General features: G+C 43.7%; 1 protein-coding gene across 1 annotated transcript in view; it reads left to right on the top strand.

The window, feature by feature from the left end:
* The window catches only part of NECAB2 (N-terminal EF-hand calcium binding protein 2), a 374,877-nt gene that overhangs the window by 341,545 nt on the left and 12,226 nt on the right, over positions 1-21,106 (top strand). Inside the window, exons 9-11 of the mRNA XM_077831510.1 lie at positions 7,569-7,625; positions 18,093-18,205; positions 20,088-20,165. Of these exons, the coding sequence (XP_077687636.1) occupies positions 7,569-7,625; positions 18,093-18,205; positions 20,088-20,165 (248 nt within the window). The remainder of the gene's footprint in view (positions 1-7,568; positions 7,626-18,092; positions 18,206-20,087; positions 20,166-21,106) is intronic.

The raw sequence follows: 21,106 nt of genomic DNA, 5'->3' as shown, positions 1-21,106 counted from the left end.
AAGAAGCCTATATTCCTATATCTGTGAACACCTGCGGCCTGCCTTTCAGACATGGCAGTTATACCATACTTGCTGTATCCTAAATTACGTAAGCGGAATTCACAGCAGGGCTCTATGGAGTTAGTGTCATCTAGGGCTTGGGCAACATTACATGTATGTTGATATCAAATAAAAAACCCAAACATCGGAAAAGTTATAGCTTAAGTCTGAGCCGAAGGTTCAATCCAGTTGTGGCCTCTGGACCATTGGAACAGATGGACTATGCCATAGGGAAGATGGGAGCTTGGAATGGGGAGATGTACCATCAAGTGGTTTGAAATAAGGATCAGGTTATGAAGTGCTCCACAGAATGATCATATAGTTGAGGGTTGGGGGACCTCAAATTTAGTCTAATTAAATGAATATAGGACAGGAGCCTCAGGACTTCCATTGGATAGCTACATTACACACTTGGTGTAGTGGAGACTGCAGAAAGACATGGTTTGGGGAAAGTGTTCATATCAATACTGGATTTAATCAGTCCCCTTGTGTTGTCATAACAACTTAAGGCAGCTCTGTAAGTAATGTTCATCTTGACAATATTTTTAGAAATTTGGTTGTCAAGGCAACAGAATGCAGTTTTCGAATGCCCCGCGGCTGGTTTTTCTACCATTGCTTTTATTCACTTTTTTTTATTCGCAAAGAGCAAGGCTGACTCCTGTATCACGTACTAGGAAGCAACAGGGGAAACTGGATGAACTGATGATATAATGCCTGCATTTCGATGGGCTCTTCCTTGTTGTCTTTTACTCTGTACATTTCTGATGCCTTAACTTGGGGAAGTGAAGGTGTTGGAGGAGAGAAACTCTGTTTCTTCTTCCTGTTTCCCTTATTTTCCGCTCCGTTCTTAAGGCGTTATTTTGATGCCACTATTTCCCCTCAGTCTGGAAGGACTGCCCAGGTTTCTTTCGAGCTCTGAAGTTATGTGCTCTTTAACTGGCTGGAGAGCTCAAAGTACAGTCTTGAGAAGATTAACCATTGGAACAAACTACCAAGGGAAAGGATGGATTCTTCATCCCTTGAAGTCTTCAGATCAAGACTGAATGCTTTTCTGGAAGATATAATTTAGTCAGATTCAAATTAGTTGGCTCAATAAAGAAGTAACTGGTACAGTTCTCTGGCCTGTGTTATTCAGGAGATCAGATTAGACGATCTAATGGTCCCATCTAGCCTTAAAAATCTCTGAAATTATAATACAGGATTCAGGCTTTTCTCATCTAAAAGCCCTTCCCTTTTTAATATACACCATGGTTTGCTGGCAGTCTCCTATTGGGCAAAAGTCTGTTTCCTTTTTGTGTCTGTTGGGTTTTATGTCTGCAGGGCTGTGTGTGCTGTTGCTGGGGAGCTGGGATATTGAAGCCCAGTTTCAAGCTGGTATTTGTTTGCCAGTCTATCTTGTTTCTCCCATTGGCTTTGTTATAGTTAGATTTTTGTTGGGTGGCTGGTGTTTCACATACAAGTATCTGTCTGAATTACAGTAAAATTATGTTGTTGCTAGTTTGTCCAGGGAGAAATCTGACTTGAAAGCACAGATCATCAAACACTTGAACTCTGAGGAAGTTTCAAGCCCAATTGTGTGAATTGAGTTTATCTCTTATAACAAGGCACTTGCTTGTCCTTGCAGCCTGTGATGAGCCCACTGCCTTTTCAGCCCTTCCACTCTTTGCCAACCTGGGGAGTTGTGGGATTGGAGCTGGAACTCTGTAGCAAAACAGAGCACTTTGAACAGCTAGGATCCAGGCATTTTTCCTTTAACTGATTCTACTTTTCCCTCACTCCAATTTTCTATCTTGAAAAGTTCCTTAACATGTTAATGAAAGGGAAATGGGAAATAGCATCGAGTACTTGCATACAGGCCAGTCTTTCCCAATGCACCTACTTTAGGTGGATTTTTTAAATTTTAAATTGCATTGCATTGACCTGGAACTTTGTCAATGCTCTTGAGGATAGCTAGTGACAATCTAAAGGGCGATATTTTTTAGATGTATCCTGCACCTTTGTGCTTGCAATCCTGCATGATGTGCACCCCAAGCCGTTGCACATACTGCTACCCAATTTGCACATTTGCAGGTGCAAATGCAGGTTTTGTGCACACAAAATGAGAGTGTATAAATATGGAGGATGGGTTGAGGCAAGCTAAGGATTTGGCCCGGGGTTAAAACTGTGTGCAAACTATAGACCTACCTGACTTAGATCTTCTTATTACTGAGTGTCATATCAAATTAGCTGCATTGTACATTCACCCATCTGTAATAGCTGATTTCTATCCATGCTCATTGCATAGAATATCTAAAATCAGATTCTGTTCTGTTCCAGACACAGCAAAGCAGTGTAAATAGGAACCTTAATGTGGCTGGTTTGTAAACCAAACTTTACTAAAACACAGTAGCCTTCCATATCTAAAGTCACCCAGTATCTTTCTCGCTCTCTCTTATTCTATTACCAAGATAGTGCTTGTTAAGTGATGAACTGAAGGCTGAATTGATGAAGAATGATGCTGACTTGCTGCAGTCATGCCCCTAAAGCCTGCCTGCCTCTTTCAGATAACCCTCCAGACCCAGAGAGTCCTCTGAGATGCAGGTTTCAGAGTAGCAGCCGTGTTAGTTTGTATCCATAAAAAGAACAGGAGGACTTGTGGCACCTTAGAGACTAACAAATTTATTAGAGCATAAGCTTTCGTGAGCTACAGCTCATTTCATCATGCATACAGTGGAAAATCTAGTGGGGAGATTTTATATACACAGAGAACACGAAACAATGGGTGTTACCATACAGACTGTAACAAGCGTGATCAGGAAAGGTGAGCTATCACCAGCAGGAGAGCGGGGGTGGGGAGGACCTTTTCCAGCAGTTTACAAGAACAGTAGGAGGGAAAACAAATAAGGGGAAATAGTTTTACTTTGTGTAATGACCCATCCACTCCCAGTCTCTATTCAAGCCTAAGTTAACTGTATCCAATTTGCAAATTAATTCCAATTCAGCAGTCTCTCGTTGGAGTCTGTTTTTGAAGTTTTTTTGTTGAAGAATTGCAACTTTTAGGTCTGTAATCGAGTGACCAGAGAGATTGAAGTGTTCTCCGACTGGTTTTTGAATGTTATAATTCTTGACGTCTGATTTGTGTCCATTTAGTCTTTTACGCAGAGACTGTCCGGTTTGGCCAATGTACATGGCAGAGGGGCATTGCTGGCACATGATGGCATATATCACATTGGTAGATGCACAGGTGAATGAGCCTCTGATAGTGTGGCTGATGTGATTAGGCCCTATGATGGTGTCCCCTGAATAGATATGTGGGCACAGTTGGCAACGGGCTTTGTTGCAAGGATAGGTTCCTGGGTTAGTGGTTCTGGTGTGTGGTGTGTGGTTGTTGGTGAGCATTTGCTTCAGGTTGGGGGGCTGTCTGTAAGCAAGGACTGGCCTGTCTCCCAAGATCTGTGAGAGTGATGGGTCATCCTTCAGGATAGGCTGTAGACCCTTGATAATGTCTCTTTGGTCACTCAATTACAGACCTAAAAATGGCAATTCTTCAATAAAAAAACTTCAGAAACAGACTCCTTACAAGAGACTGCTGAATTGGAATTAATTTGCAAACTGGATATAATTAACTTAGGCTTCAATAAAGACTGGGAGTGGATGTGTCGTTACACAAAGGAAAACTATTTCCCCTTGTTTATTTCCCCTCCTACTGTTCTTGTAAACTGCTGGAAATGGCCCACCTTGATTATCACTACTAAAGGTTCTCCCCCCCTCCCCGCCTGCTCTCCTGCTGGTAATAGCTCACCTTTCCTGATCACTCTCATTACAGTGTGTATGGTAACACCCATTGTTTCATGTTCTCTGGGTATACAAAAATCTCCCCACTATATTTTCCACTGTATGCATCCGAGGAAGTGAGCTGTAGCTCACGAAAGCTTATGCTCTAATAAATTTGTTAGTCTCTAAGGTGCCACAAGTCCTCCTGTTCTTTTTTCTCTGAGATGCAGCTTCTTATCTGAAAAGTCTTCAAACACCCCTTCTTTTAAAGCACCTCATGTACCTATTACAGCTTAAACCAACCGAAGGCCAGAGGAGAAATAAATGAAAGGCTTCTTTGCACACACCACTTGCACTTCTGTTGATTCAGTGTGTGCCAGGTTTGCCTCGTTGATTGGTTGGTTTGGTTGACAAAGCAAGGACGCTTCAGGGGGAAAGGGGTTGTATGTGGGATCCTGGAAAGAAGGGCTGCTCTGAGCTGTGCCCTGGTATCCCAAGTCATGGCTGGATCAGTAAAATAACTTCCTGAAAATTCAGCTCAAGGTGACTTTGCTGTTCAGCAAGCGACATTTTGAGTTATACAATAAGAGCCCCATTGGAAGGTCTGCACAGTGAAGAAACTTCCTTGCGTTAACTGACTTCAGTATCTCTGTTCAGTGTGCTAGGAAGGGATTAAAAATGCCAATCACACACTGATACATAAAACCCACTGCAGCCTGGGATAATGCTATGTAGGCATTCCTCTGGCTTCAGAGACTTTAAAGATCTGGTAGTTCTCCTAGCAAGAGGAGACACCTGTGAATAGTGTTGTATCCACCTCACTTCCCAATGCCCCTATTCCCACAGTACCAGATATATTTGGGATAACTTAACCCACTACTGTACATACATATGCTGCAATACATAATGTATCTCTGATTTTAATTTTGTAATGTTGGTTGATATTATGCAGTAATACATCATATTTCTCTGTTGGCAAACAGCACTGACTGCATTTTCAAATCTCACCATATCTACAGACCATTAATAAAAGAGGTTACGGGAAAAAATCAATTCCTTCTTTATTGGTCTTAGACTGTATAGATGCGTGAAGGGTCCTAACTTTCTTTCATATGAGAAATCTCTAATTCAGGACACCAGTTAAGCACACAGCTGAGGGATCATTTAGAGACAAGATCAGTTGCTTTCATTCAGGGTTCAGACTGGGGTGCATGGGGGAAAGAGGGAACAGTGAAGGTGACCTAATTTAAATGTTGTGTAAGATGCACATTGCACAAGGCAGCAGTGCATGAGGAACACCTGTTGTTGTTGGATTCCTGCCTAGTTCTATATCAATATATACATCACATATGTGGCGATTATGTTTGGGTGGTAAATTGCATTTATCATGCACCTTTCACGTCCTCACCTGCCCTCTGCCCATTGAGCCAACTGCTGCTAATGTTTCAAGGCTTAGTCACCATTTTATCTGAAATCAGCCTACCACAGAAATGGTCCCTTGAGTCTCCCGAATGTGACATTTCCCTCCTACTTTTACAGTGGCCACATCCAACATTGGGAGACTATCCAGTCTTGCATATGCGCTTTTAAGGGCTTAGATCTCCTGACCCTTTGGAGATAGAAAAGGGAGGTTTTATACCATTTGAAAGGGGAGATCCCCAGCAACTCAATGTGGGATGCAGGAGAACACATTGCCAGCCTTGATGCACTCTTGGTAGACAAACAGACTCAAGACACGACACAGTGCAATAGTTTAGCCAAGGGAAGGTGTGCAGAGATTGTTAGTGAGGAGGGCAAGGTGCTCAAAATTCCTGGAAGAAGTAGGTTTCAATGGGGGGGCTTTATGTGACTTTATATTGAGAGAGGGGGCCTTAGGCACCAATCACAGGTGCTTAACTTTATTGGCATAAGTTGTCCTGTTTGGAAGCACAGTAGTAAAGTTAAACAAATGCATAAGGGTTAGCTGGGCCAGGGCCTCAAGCAGCAGCATGACTGAAGTTGTGGAGCGGAGGGTGAGAGATGGAGAGGGAAGGAGGGAGGAGCATACACAGCGAATAGGGCAGGAGGTAGAAATGAAAGCAGGGATGATGCCAGTGGCAAGTTTGTGCAGGGCCTTGCAGGCGAGAATGAGGAGCTGGAGTTATTGAATGCAGTACAGCACAAGAAGCAATGTTAACTGCCTTCCCCAGCTGATGTGTCGTCTGCACTCTCGACTCCTGTCTTATTTTCTCCTCTCCTAGATAAGGCAATGAATATCAATTCTCTCTGCTGCCCTCAAACGATGTGCTCAGAAGTTTGGTCCCACCACAAAAAATAAAAACACTCTAATGTCCAAATCTGTGTTTGCAACTTGCAAACATGCAGCCCCGACATTGGTCTCAAACCAGCTGATTGCACATTGGATTTTTCAGATTCAGAAGCTTAGAGAGTTGGATGGCTGTCACTGGCAGATAACATTATGTGCAATGTCTCTATGTATGCTGCCTTTTGTGCAGATCACTGGGAAAATGACTTCCACAGCTCACATTGGGGAAATGTTTTTGGAAGTGCTAAATGGCCCTAGGTGTTGAAAGTGATAGATAAAAGACACAAGGAGGGTTCCATTGCTTACACTCCCGCTTTAAATGCTCCATTAGTATTCATGGTATTAAGGTGATAAAATAATTTCATAACTTTGGGTTTTAAGATGAGTTGAACTAATTTGTTCAGCTTGTTATTGTGAGCTAACAGTGTGTGCATGCAGATTTACTTTTGATGGTGCGACAGGATGGTTCAGAGATATGGAGCCTTGTACTTCTGTGTGGTAGAAATCTAACCCTTATTGGTTGTGACTAGGAAGTCAGCTGTTTGGTCCCTATCAAGTGAATTGTGGCAGGGTGTGTAGCTATTCTCTAGGAGACAAGTGACCACATCGTAGGAGAGGCTAAAAATAATATAGTAATATCTGGGCCTTATCTAGTGCTTTTCATCTGTAGATCTCAAAGCGCTTTATAAAGGAGAGCCCTATCATTATCCCCATTTTACAGATGGGGAAACTGAGGCACTGAGAGAAGAAACTGGCTTTCCCACGGTCACCCAGTAAACCAGTGGCTGAGGTGGGAATTAAACACAGTTCTCTTGAGTCCTAACCATCAGCCCACGCTGCCTCCAGCCCATGTCAGCACTGACACAACCCAGTGTAACTACTCTTCTGTGAATAAACAGGGCGAACTTTCCTCTCCAGGTCTGTCCATCTTCATTATAACAATGCAAAAGATCATAGATTCCAAGGCCAGAAGGAACCACTGTGATCATCTAACCTGCCCTCCTGTGTAGCATAGGTCATAAAACTTCCCCAAAACAATTCCTACGGCAGAGGCCCTGCCTAGGTCACCATCCCTGGATGCTAGGGCTATAGGTTAGATAGCCATGTGTGTAGACTGTTGTTTTTAAATCCTTCTTTCTCTCAGTTCTTTGTTTTTACTATGAGAATAAGCAATGCTGTACTTTTAAGAAGGCTGTTTGGCTGTATACACCACTGGTCACCGACTCTCGCAGGGAAGGACTGCGGATGCTGAACCCAGTCAGACCTGCTGGTTAAGTATAGTTGATATACAGGGTGTTGTAGCCCCTGGCTTTGGCTAAGAGTCGGAGAACTGTGAAATTCCAGTCCAGGAGAGGTAAAGAACACCTGAACAGGGCAGCTAACCTTGCAACCCTGATAGAGACCGTTACCGTTCATTTTTCCTTGTTTATTGCAATTATAATGGTGTTTGTATTTTCTGCACTTTTTTCAGACTCTCTGGTTTGACCTGCACCAGAGACTGTCAGACAGCGAAAGCACAGCTTGCACAGTGAGTACGCACAAATGGGATCGGTCCCTGCAAATATGAACGCCTCTGTTTGCATATGCAAATATGAATGCATGCATGAGCATATTTGCATGTCACACTCGGCCTCTTCCTGCTAAAGCTGTGGCTCTAAAGGTCAGCTTAAACCAAGAGGAAAGTCTCTTCTTCTGGACCCCTTTGGGGGGTTACTGTGTCATGTGATGTCACTCTTCAGCAAGACTCAGCATTGGCTCAGAAATACCACCTGTTATCTGTTTTTCTTCGCATGAAAACTTTAAGTTAGCTCAGTGGTTCTCAAACTTTTGTACTGGTGACCCCTTTCACACAGCAAGCCTCTGAGTGCGACCCCCCTTATAAATTAAAAACACTTTTTAATATATTTAACTCCATTATAAATGCTGGAGGCAAAGTGGGGTTTGGGGTGGAGGCTGACAGCTTGCGACCCGCCCCCATGAAATAACCTCGTGACTCCCCGAAGGAGAACCCCAGTTTGAGAACCCCTGAGTTAGCTGTAAATGGGCAAAGCTTTCTTTTCCAACAACTCCACACTTACGAGTTGTGAAGGAGGATTCCCACTTCTCTTTATTTTCAGGATTTCTCAAAGAAGGAAACATTAACCTTTTCTGGAAATCAATAGCGTGATTAACTGAATCAAATGAAGTTGCTCATTAACATTTCCTTGAATCAGCAGTGCTGTTTCTATAGCACTGTGAATTTAAGCAAATGGATCCTTCCATGGGAAAAAATGGATTATTTAGAATTCCTGAAATGATTTCATGATTGAATTGGGAAATGACAATTAAACATTTGCATCCTGAAGAGCTTCGTGGACCTCTTTTGCCTTAGTTAACTTCATGGCACTAATCGTTTTCTGTTTTCAAGACAAATATAGATTTGCACCTTTGCTGTGTCTGCAGCAGCAGATGAATGAAAGTCCATCAGTAGAGACTATACAGTACATCACATTGCAAAATATGGCTGTTTTGTCACAAGTTGTTTTGTGTGCTAAGGTAGGACGCTAACCAATCCTACCACTGTCAAAACCTTGTTATCAGAAACTGCTGCCATTCAGCTTGTGCCATGAAAGAATGGGCTCTAGACAGTATGCAGAAGGAGACTTTGTCTTTAGAAAGGGAACTCGTCCGGGAGAATAAATACACCTCATGGCTAGATGCTGTGGGTTTGTTTTTCCGTATGCTTGTCACTACTGCGGTGTTTTTGTGCATTGATACCAACATCAACAGTAGTTGTGTGAGCAAAGAAATGATTTGAATGTCACTTCTTTTTCGGCTTATTGACCATCTGTGAGTAGGTTGTAGATTCTCCAGTTTATTAGTTTTTTGGATGCCATTGGTACCTAGCTCTTTGCTGTGGGTTTTTTTTATTGTTGTTTTTTTTCACTTGAGGGGTTCCTCACTATTATTCAACATTCAAAATATGAACTGTGCTGCTTAGTCATGACTGGTGATGTACTTCTAGGGTGACCAGATAGCAACTATGAAAAAACGGGACAGGGAGTTATAGGCGCCTATATAAGAAAAAGTCCCCAAAACGGGACTGTCCCTTTAAAAACGGGACATCTGGTCACCCTACGTACTTCACTTGCCATTGTGGTTTTTTTTGTGATTGGATAATCATGCAAGCCTTCTGAGCACAATTGTTTATGTTTGCAAATGTAGAACTCTGTTTTCACAAATACTCAGACAGGCAACTTTAAAATTTGTTTCCCACGCCCATATGTGCCAGAACAGCTTGAGGGTCAGGTCTTCAGGGCTGAGGCTGTCTCTTACTGTGTGTTTGTACAGGACCCAACACAGTGGCATGCAGATCTAATAATATTTGTTTGCAGAAAATAAACCAAAAGAGGTTGTGAAAATGGCTGTAGGGAAATTTATTTTAAAATGTGAAAAAAATTCCCATAACATGTTTTGCACTATTTGCTCAGGTCTGCTACATCGTGCATTGCAAACCACTTGTCTTTTTTTTAAAACGTGCAGGTGATAAAAATGCAGCAGTCTGCTGCATTCTGGCTGAGGAGCGTGGCGAAAATAAGCCCATGCATTTACTTATTAGTAACTAAGATGGGCTTGAACCAAACCGAAGCCAGAGTTTGGGTTCAGATCCAAGCTTTGTGGTTTGGATCCATTTGTAGTTAATACTCAAAAGCAGAGCAGGGGCCTGGCTAGAAGCTTCCAGTGATGCTGGAAGACTCCCAAGGCTTAGAGAGATCTGCAGTTCATGTGTGGGATTTATGATGTTACTGGAGAGAGACTTTTTCACATTGGCAAAGGTATGAAAGTTAGGGGGTCAATGTGGTGCTGAGAGAGAGCTCTGGGGAGGAGCTCACACTGCCGGGAAGACGCTACAAAATCCACAGCCTGCCAGGGGTGTGGTTAAAAGAACAAGATTGTGGCTGGAGAGCCTCTGCACTCCAGCCATTCCTAGTTCCAGGAATGGTCCCACAGGGCTCTGAGCTACTATTTGGTTGCCAGTAGGCACTAAAATCCACCGTATGTCCACTGAGATCTCCCCATTACTGCATGGGTTGGGATAGGTCATCCTCCTCCCAGGACAGTCTGGTTCGCTGTGGCTAGGGAGGCGTCATCCTGTCTCCCTCCAAATTTCATGGAAACAGGAGGCAGATAATGTGGAGATGAGAGCGGTATAAGAACCTGTATAGAATAGCATAGACTGCATTAACTTTTTCTGTGCCCTTCCCACCTTACCTTTCACACTGGTAAGTCCTCCTTTAACAGAGGCACCTGAGGACAGCAGGGATTCCCTGCATGGCACCTCTTCAAAATTAAATGACAATCCAAGATAATGAGAAGTTATGCTTACGGTGAGAACAAAGCCCTATGACATTTTATGTAGCCCATTATCACAGTGCCGGAGAAATGGACAGAGCACATCTGGACAAGCACATACCAGTGCGGTCTAATCAACAGATTGGCAGCCAGTCTAAAGAGCCACAGTTTAAATATTGGCTTTCCCGTTTGATTTAAGTTGCTTGTCAGAGTTGGAGCAATTGCTGTCTTCATGTGCCCTCACTTCGACATCCTGTCTAATGAAGGGCCGGGCATTTATGCTGTGCATCGCAAGCCCACCACTTCAGGGCTTGGTGTGGTCGGACTCTAAAGGACAAAGGAATACAAATGGAGACACTTCATGAACTGGGCAAGTTTCAAGTTTGCTTTAGGGAAAAACAGCCTGAAAGTCTGGGATCATCTGTCCTTATCCTCTATCAACCTGCAACAGCGGAGAAGCGTTCCTCAAATACTGATTCATGGTCCTTGTTAAGTCAGAGCACTGAGCGCAGGGACTTGTTAAAAACATTAAAAATGGTGGTGTCCTGATATAACACACAGTGTTTTGTGACAGGAGTATGCTTATCACCCTGGAGAAAGACCAGGAAAATAGCTCACGCAGTGTACTGTGTTTGGGATATCTGTGGCAATTTCGAAAGAGGGCTGATGTATCAAACGTCTATGAAGCTGCCAGAAGCTGGGAATGAGCGAGAGGGGATGGATCACTTGACAACTACTTGTTCATTCCCTCTGGGGCACCTGGCATTGGCCACAGTCGGAAGACAGTACACTGGGCTAGATGGATCTTTGGTCTGACCCAGTATGGCTGTTCTTATGTTATGTTCTATCTGGAAACCTTTGCTTTCCTCCAAAGAACACAGACAAAAAAAGGATTTTTTTTTCTTTTACTTTGTGCAGATTTAGCATGTGGAACTCATTGGCGGCTGACATAATTGAGGCTAAGAGTTTGTTGGGATTCAAGAAAGGACTGGATGTTTACATGGCTAATGAGAACATCCACAGTTACATTAGACAGGATCTGAATGTATTTTGTTTTAAAGGTAGAAGGCCTATAAACCTTCATGTTTCTAGGTTCTAAGTGAAGGGTGTTAGGAAGAATCTTCCCTTTGAATAGATTTTTCCATATTTGTAGTATGAGGTTTCTTTCACCTTCATCTGAAGCGTTGAGTCTCTAGAACTAGAGATTTGATACTGAATAGAACCACCACTGATCTGAAGCAGTCTGGCAGTTTCTGTGGTCTTTTACAAAGCTTGCATGTCTTCTAAAGATTTCGCTCCATTGGGTTAGCAGTGCAGCATTGAAATGGACTCGAACAAGCCTTTCTCCTTTGAAACAACTCCTGCTTGTGTCCGGGGTGCGAATGACACTGCTGCTAGTGGTTCACACCTCTGTGCATGGAAAAATGACATTGAAGATGATTTTTCTCCATATCTTTCTTTGCTCATAATTACCAGTGGAGCCTAGAATCCAATTATCCCATAATGGTTGGCAGTCCTTCTTATGGATTTGAATAGGCCTTTCTTCTTTCCCTCAAGGCTCTTGCAGTCATTTTTCTATTGTCAGAGGAGTGTGATGTAAGTAGGAAGGTGCATTGATCACAGTTATTTTAATTAAAACAGAAAAATGAAGTGGAAACTGCCTCTCTTAAGCTGTTGCTTGGAATCCCATAAGCCCACAGAACAGATTTATTGTACTTGCTATCTTAGCCAGGATTTTAAAAAGCAGGCTCTATCTTCAGCGTTTCGAATGCACCATCCATCTCAGCGGTACCCTAGCTAGGAATCAGGAAGGCACCAAGATAAACTTTCTTTTTTTGTTATATGTTTAGTTTCTCATCCAGATTCGGATTTCTAAGGGAATAAATATTAAATCAAATTGACAGCTCTCTTTCTCCACATGTGAAATCCCAACCCAGATTTGACCCTTATTTCATATTTGTATTACAGCAGAGCTTTTGGGGGCAGGGACTAACTTTTTGTTCTGTATTTGAAATTGATTGGAATAGCTATTGCAGAATAGCTCCCTGCATGGATACTCTTATTCCTGAATGAGCATCCGTGTGGGGCGTTATTCCAGAATAGCCATAAGCATTTTAAATTCACACCTTACCTTTTTCCAAAATAGTTTCTCCTTGAAGACAAGCCCGTTTTACCTTGAGGGCAAGTGTGGAGTGTTACAGCAATCATAGTGAACATTCAATTCCCTGAAATAGAGATGCACTAGTACATGAGCTCTCTGATCTAGAGGCGGCCTGTGGCTGTCTAACTGGAAACCGAAGTGGCATTTCTTGGAAACTAATGCACTGCAAACAGATATATGTTGATGTATCTTTGCTATGAGCTGGGGGTGTTGCTGTGGTGATGCCTGCCAGTCTTTGGACCCCAGGCCTTGCTCATAGAACATTATAAAGCATTGCATTGGGGTTGCCAATGTAAAACAATTACAGTGAGCTGTTTAGGAGAGAAGGGAGCAGTCCTGGGGCAGAGCCAGAATGAAAGGCAGGATAAAATAAGCAACGTGACACCGAGTCAGACTGTCATGTTGCTGAATGAACCTTCGAACACTGCTCGTTCTGGGCCCAGTGGTAGTGGTTTCGTGGCAATATGGAGGTGAAGGTGCCACACACCAGCCAGCAGAATCGAGGAACATCAGAGAGACGTTCCACTCGGGGGGGCTGGAGGGAGTGCTTTATGCTAGGCCAAACAGCTGCTGTTTAATCTGGGTGGGATGCAAAGGGACTGTCATAAAGGACACAGGCACAGCGTGAGTGTGATACAGGCATAGAGGTGGTCCCGTGATGTTCCCTATTGGACTGAAACAATCCTAAGTGGATAGAGGGGTGGAAATGTTGCAGGGGGAGGAAATGTCAGTCTTCATGAAGCAGAGAGTCCCTGACTCCCTCGCAGAAAGGCCTGGGGTCTTTGTTCCTGGAAGGATGTCCACATAGTGAGGCCACGTATGATGGACTCGACTTCCCTCAGAAATCCTTCTCCACACAAGCCAGCAGGTGATTTTCCTTGGTGACCGTTTACACTGCCGTCCTCCTGCAGTGAGCACAGGGAATGCCCAACACGTACCCTGTGGCTGTGACATTGGTCACCGGGTGCAGAATAGCCAATGTGTCTTCCCCCGACTTTCTGGAAATACCAGCACTTTTGGATTGTGGCTGAAAGGCTGGGTGCTGGGGAAGCCATATTGTTTCTGGGGGCTCAGCAACATCTGATCCGGCATTAAATAAACACTGCGTTAATTATGGGGCTGCCAACTTACTCCTGTCTAGTGAGTAGCAGGAGAGGGGCAAAATGGGAAATGTGTAGCTAAGTGCCTTCAGACACACCCATTTTCTGCCCTTACCTCGCTCTTAAGAATAGAGGAGCTGTCATGCAGTGGGTCTGAAACTCACTTCCACTCAATGAGGCCTATGCATAGTGCTTATCCTTGCCATTGCAAAGCCTCCACTGTCACTTGTGCTGTTCTCTGTATATGTCACGTTAAGCATTACATCACTCTGATAGTAACAGAACATCTCTGTTATTTCAACCCCCGACCATTTTAAAGGGAGGCAGAGATCTATGTCATCACCTAGAATGTTGCACTGGTAGAGAGACAAAATAAGCAGGGCAACGTTGAAAAAAACAAACCTGCCTCTGCCAAAGCAGGAGACGAACAATCATCTCTTGTTTGTTTGGTCGTCGTTCTGGTTTGGGAATGTATACATTAAGAAACAGAGGCACGACCAGTTGATCTGAGCATAGGGAGCTGAAACAGAAACTGGTGGGTTCTAATCCTCACTTGGACACAGTTTTACCCTGTGACCTTGGTCACGTCATGTACCTTCTCCATGCCTCAGTTTCCCCATCTGTGAAATGGGGATAATAGCACTTCTCTGCCTCACAGAGGTGTGAGGAAGATTAGTTGGTCATGTTTATAACGTGCTTCAGATGTGCTATCTTGGGGCTAAATACTTTATTCCTTAATTTTGTGCTTTACCCTTCTCTGTTCCTTCAGTTGCTAAATGCAGAACTGGCTGTTGCTGCTTATTCTGAGACGTACTAAAATGCTGAAAATTACACACCCGGTGTTTAGGTATAAATAGATATTTTTGCACAGGAGGATATTTTACATATGCCTATTTATGATTGGAAACTTGAAGGCAGGACAGATCTGTTGAGGTAGGAGGCACTAACATGTGCTCTTGCTTGTCTTTTTCCAGTCTGTTAAAAAAAAAAAATAAAACAACCCTCAATGCTTGTGTTACCCTGCCTCTGAGCTCACTATTTTTATTCTGGGAGTTGCATATGTAAAGCCTCATCCGTTGTTGCACAGCCTCCAACCTCCCGTTTACTGAGAAGGTGGGGCTGGGCAGCTCCAGACATAAAAATGAACAAATCACTGGCTTATGCATTTCAGAACCATTTGCCTTTGGACAAAGAACTTGCCTGGAAAATTTCACCCTGATATGAGAAGGTTTCAGGAAGCTATTAGTGACTGAAAATAGGGGGTTATTGTGGAAATACTTGTATATCCTTAACTATATAGTTATCACCAACATTTCAGCTATTAAGTATCAGAGAAAAGGCTCGTGAGTTGCTTCTGTTTATCCTGCTTCATGTAACATGAGAACTAGGGAGCATGCAGTGAAATTATTAGAAGGCAGCAAGATTAAATGCAAATAAAATGAAATAAATATTGACACAATGGATAGTTAACTGTGGAACTCAAGGTTGCAGGATGTTATTTAGGTGCAAACAGCTTAGTTTCAAAAGAGAAGTAGTCATCAAGCTAAGAGTAGCTATCAAAAATTACTGTGTTGTCATGAACCAAGGAATAAATTGGTCAGTAGCTGTTGTCAGGAACAATTTTACCCTGTGATAAATAGTATTGAAAAATATATTGTGGGATGTTTTACCGAGATGGCTGCTTTATGTGGCATGAGCTACTGTCAGAGACAGGATACCAGGGTGGTTGCACCCTAATTCCTTTCTGTTATGTCAATTCCTATTGTCATATGATGTGTGTGAAAAGATGTAGAATGCATGGAAAAATGGCTTTTCACGTTCTTCGTCGCTGTCTTCATTGGCGGTGACACTGTTTGCTTTGAAGGGCAAAACAGGTTAATCAAGAGAAGCTTCACTTTTAATGAAACAGTGCAACTGATTATTAAAAGCAAATGGAGTATGAAAATTGAACTGCCAAAAACTCATTTCACTCTGCAGAAGAGCAGTTTAGCTTTCTTTCCATGGTGTGTCTATATCCCATTTGTCTCTGGGGAGAAAGGGTATTTTAACTTAAGAGTGGGGGATTGTTAAAAGTGTTTAAAATCGATGATTATGAATAGAAATTTGGTTTGGGAAAAAACATCCTTGTGGGATGGTTATTTCAGTGCTTTGCATTGGTCTCTTGTATCTAGAATAGGTGTTCGTAATAAAACATGGAGAGCTTTGGTGAAGCCCTCACCCCTCTGTCCCTAGCAGTCTAGTGAGAGCATGGGATGCTGCCATGCCTAGCACCTCAGCAAAGTAATGAGACTCAAACTACAGTAACTGCAGGCCCTTCATTGCTGCATGGGATTTCTGAATAGGACACAGAACTACACCTTCCTCTGTTGGACAAGGCATCCCTTTGGTCGTCTGGTTTTATCTTCTCTACCCAATGGAAAGATTGGAGTACGCAGTCTTAGCCCACATATTGTGGACCAACTCTGCGGAGTACAGCTGAGTTCTCTGCCCAGCCCTACAGACTTTAAACCACCTATAACCCACCTACAAATGCAGGTGGAAACATCCCACTGAACTGATTTAATTGGGACAGCATCAAATTCCCAGGGAGTAGACCCCATGCCACCATGAGAGTTCAAGTTTAAGACCATTTTTTCCACTCCCTTTTTGGATCAAAAGAACCCCAAACCTTGCATACAGGGAGGTGTCCTTCACTTACTTCTCAGTGGAGTTACGCCAGGGATGAATTTGGTCCCAAGTCTATCATTAAACTCCCCAGTGGGGAGGGAGCAGAATGCATGCGAAGAAGTGACTTCTACCTGTAGAGCGACTGGTATTCACTGCAGCAAATTAAACTCACTGTCTTCTGTTCCATGTTCCCTTTCCACTACACATGCCTAAAACAGATTGCCTGTCCAATAATATTGTTGCCAGAGCTTAGCCTGCCCCTTGCTGTTCCCATTCACAAGCAGTTAATGGGCATTACAGGAAGGTATTCCTGAGATGTTCACCTTGCTCTAGAACCAAAATACCTTTTAAATAGGGCTTGTTAGTTGATTTCCCTCCCTCCTGGCTCAGGTCTATTGCTTGCATCTTACGTTACTCTGTGGAGTGGGCTCTCTGGTCCACTTTGAGTTTGCTTACAGGTCTGTGTGTATTACAATAACTGGCAGACAGTGGGGCGAGACAACTTTCAGATGCTGCCCCTGCAATCCTACTATTGTGCACAGCGTGAGATTTGGGTAACATATAGTGACTGTTAATGAAGACAAGTCACGTACCGGTATCAAAACAAGATGCACTTGGTCACATCACAGCTTTAAAGCATTGTGAGCCGCACAGCCCACCACTGGCCTAGATCCAAATATGGGGCAACACGTGCGGCAAAGACACCACATGAGGGACACTAGAAGAGGAAGCTTGAAATGCCAGTGGCTTGAGCTCTGTAGAACATGCAAAGCTTTCCACTGTCGCTGTTGCTTATTCATTGCTGATATACAGTGAGATTACACCACATTTGTGCGGAATGGATGTACACTGAACTCTGATGCAGGTGGTTTTTCTCAGGTCAAATGAGGCAGAGTTGAGAAGGGTTGTGTCTTGAAATAACCAAACTCCAGAATCTCTGATCTGTTTTAGCTTCCCCTCCCTAGGAGACCCAAGAAAATGATGCTCTTCTAACACCGATTGGCTTGTCACCGCCCTTTAGCCTGGCAGTACTCCAACTCAGAAGTTGCACTCCATGATCCTTTCGAAGATTGGGACACACCTGTTCACAGCACCTTCCTTATAAACTTTGATTAACAGTCATAATCTTCTGAAGAAGCTTTCATTATAGTTGTCTGATGTACACACTATCTTGTTAGAATTTAAAGCAAAAAAATATTGAGTGACTTACCGCTCAGTCTTACAAACACTACCAGGTTACCTGCTTACTAACTGGGAAAGTCCAATTAACATCAACAGAGAAATTCTCTTCATGTTTATTTTTTGTATTATGGTAGCACCTAGAAGCCCCAACTGAGATCAGAGCCCCATTGTGCTGGGCAGTGTACTCATGTATGGTAAAATACTGCCCTGGCCCCAGGAGCTTACAGTCTAAATAGACAAGACAAAGGGTGTGAGGTGAACAGAGCTGAAGTGACTTGCCCAAAGTCACACAGCAGTGAAAGAGCCAGAAACAGAATCAGTCTCCAATGTTTTATCTACTAGATGGCGCTTCCTCTGCTGCCGTTTCGTGAACTCAGGCCCTCGGTGACAAGTAATTAAGTAGAGCCAGAGAGCACAAGACTAATGTAAAAATGACAGCAGGTGATTGCCAAGATTGTAATTGTGACCTAAAACAAAGAAATCTACCAGCTTTACTTTCCAGCTGCATTAGAACTCACCTGTTTTATTGATTTGTTTTGCGTTGCCTTTTCAGTATCTCTTTTTGGTGCGGAATGAGATGACAGTTTCCCAGAAGCACCTGGGGGAATTCTGTAGCTCCCTTAAGCAGTACCTGAAGCATGTGGCAGGACAGAGGGACTGTTTCCAGTAAGTATGATTCTCCACCTCTCTGAAGGAAAATGGGAGTAACTGTTTCAAAAAATGAATCTCCTCAAGTTTAACATATAGCACCACTGTTGCCTTAGCTACTCAAATGCCTATCGCTTTGCCAGTTACAAATGGCACATACTGAACACAGATCTAGGGTTAGTCTAGATATAGCCCCAGCCAAAATCCCGTCATCCTCAAAATTGGGCAAGATGAGGCAAGGACAATTTGAAATCCAAACCTGGATCGGTATCTAGATTATGTCTTCATAATGGATCCACCTAAAACCCCAGATCAGAAACCTCACAGTTTAAAAAAAGAAAAGGAGTACTTGTGGCACCTTAGAGACTAACCAATTTATTTGAGCATGAGCTTTCGTGAGCTACAGCTCACTTCATCGGATGCATACCGTGGAAACTGCAGCAGACTTTATATACACACAGAGATCATAAAACAATACCTCCTCCCACCCCACGGTCCTGCTGGTAATAGCTTATCTAAAGTGATCATCAAGTTGGGCCATTTCCAGCACAAATCCAGGTTTTCTCACCCTCCACCCCCCCAGCTATTACCAGCAGGACAGTGGGGTGGGAGGAGGTATTGTTTTATGATCTCTGTGTGTATATAAAGTCTGCTGCAGTTTCCACGGTATGCATCCGATGAAGTGAGCTGTAGCTCATGAAAGCTCATGCTCAAATAAATTGGTTAGTCTCTAAGGTGCCACAAGTACTCCTTTTCTTTTTGCGAATACAGACTAACACGGCTGTTACTCTGAAACCTCACAGTTTAAGTGTGCTCAGATCTGAGACAAATGTTTCCATCTGAGTCCTCCTTCAATGTAATCCAATCACTACTGTGCTGGCCTGTGTGTGCAGCAGTTTACATTAGTCTGAGCCATAGGGGTCGTGCATCAGGGATGTTGGCCCACAAAGGAGAAGTGTGGGTTCTAAACAGTGTCGGGTACATCGTTCACTATGCACGGGGATAAGGGCATGTGTCAGCACCTCTCAGAGGGCAGAAAAAAGCAGTGAGAGTTAGGCGCCCTTAGCTGAAAGCACAAGACCCAAAGCAGAGTCAAGGGAAGCCATGTGTTCTACAGCTGCATTGGGTAGTGGCTTTCCTGTGCAATTCTGAGGTCACAGAAAGTGCTGTGGCTGTACATGAAGTCAGTGAATGGAAGCTCCTGGAACAGACTTGCTAGCTCATTCGAAGCCAGGTTTTCCTCTTCCCCCCCCAAACAGAAAAGTCAGACCCAATCCCTGCTCTTATCGGATGCAGCTAATCTCTCCTCGGGCCTTGGCCGGATAATCTTGATTGTCTGTAGTTTGCCCCCCACTAAATTATTTAACGCTCACGCTCTAAGGAAGATACAGCCGCACTGTAACACAAGCTCCGTGTTTCAGGCTTAGAGGGAGTGGAGTGATAGTGCAGTAGGTTAACAGCTAGCTGTTTACACGGTGTGTTGGTTCATTCTGGGGGCTGAGGGTGATGGAGGCTTTTGACTCATGGGCAGTCTCAATGGTGGACTCAGACAGAGGCTACAAGCTCATGCACCCGTGAGATGGAGAAGTCCTGAATCCACCATCCAATCACTGTGCTGTGCAGCCTTCGGTCCTGCTTCTGAAAGGTGCTGAACATCCCAGTATCTGATTAATCGTCATTACTTTCATGTCTGTGTCTGACATAGGGAGCTGGGATGTGTTGCACTTCTGGCAGCTGAGTGTCCTGCTGCCAGTGAGTTTCATGCAAGCTGACAAGTCATCGCTTGGCGCTCCCAATCCAGTGGTGTGGCTGGAATAGGTAATCTTGCACAACATATATGTGTGTGTGTTTGCTTTTGATTTCTCTCTCTCTCTCTCTCTCTCTCTCTCATCCCTTTCAGTGTAACTGCAGTGAGGCTCCCGGATGGAGTCACTTTCATCGTCTATGAGTTCTGGGAGACTGAGGAGGACTGGAAGAGGTAGGGTAGCAACATTTAATCTTACAGGTTAAAAAAATTATACATCAGAGATGGGCCTGACCTGCAGATTGCGGGTGATCCAACCCCTTTGGTCTTGGTTTGGGACCCTCCCTATTATATATATATACACACACACATACAAATATTTCATACTACATGGGAATCTTTTCATAGCAGCATCTCAAAGTTCATGGTTGCTGCAATGGTATTTGACGTTCATTTTGCTATTCATTTGGTTGGATGGGAACTGTTTCAAGCCTAGGTTTTGTGAGAGAACCCTGCAATAGCTAAGGTCTGTTGAGCTGAGAGCCAGACAAGTGCCCTGGCCCACCATCCCCTCGAGGCAGAAGTGCTGTGGCCAGGAGAGGCAGCTATAAAACTTATCCTTTAGAAATGGAGGGATGGAAAGGATGAGAGCAGCAAGAGTCTCATGGGGAGAGAAGTTAGGAAAGGGAGCTTCATTGGCAGGAGAAGGCTTAAAAGAAACAACCCACTTATTCCTCTTCCTTTTCCACTGATTCTTGTGCTTCCTCTCAGAACACGTAAGCCCATCCCTGGCTGCGTCTGACTCTAGTGTGAGTGGTTTGGTAGAGGTGAGAGAAATGGCAGAGGGGAGGGTATGTGTATTTGTTTGGTTGGTAGGTTTCCTTTCGCTCCTCCACATATTGAGTAAAGCACTGTAGATGAGGGGAGCGTGACTGAGTTTCAGGGTGAGGAGGAGTTTGATCAGAGCAGAGGCTGATGGCTCTAGCGCCTCAGACAGGCTTGTGCATCTACGTTCTTTGTTATTGCACATTTTAAGCCCATTTTCCCAATCAACATCCTTTCAAGGATCTGTTCCTACAAGATCCTGGTGGGAAATGTACAGAGCAGTATGCAGATGGCCAGCTGTATCTTTCAGCTGTATCCAGAAAGGAAAGATGGAGCTGTGCTTCTATTTA

Source organism: Eretmochelys imbricata, chromosome 12 (assembly GCF_965152235.1).
Source record: "Eretmochelys imbricata isolate rEreImb1 chromosome 12, rEreImb1.hap1, whole genome shotgun sequence".
NCBI lineage: Eukaryota > Metazoa > Chordata > Testudines > Cheloniidae > Eretmochelys > Eretmochelys imbricata.
Note: the sequence above shows the minus strand (reverse complement) of the source record. Positions and strands in the feature narration are given on the sequence as shown.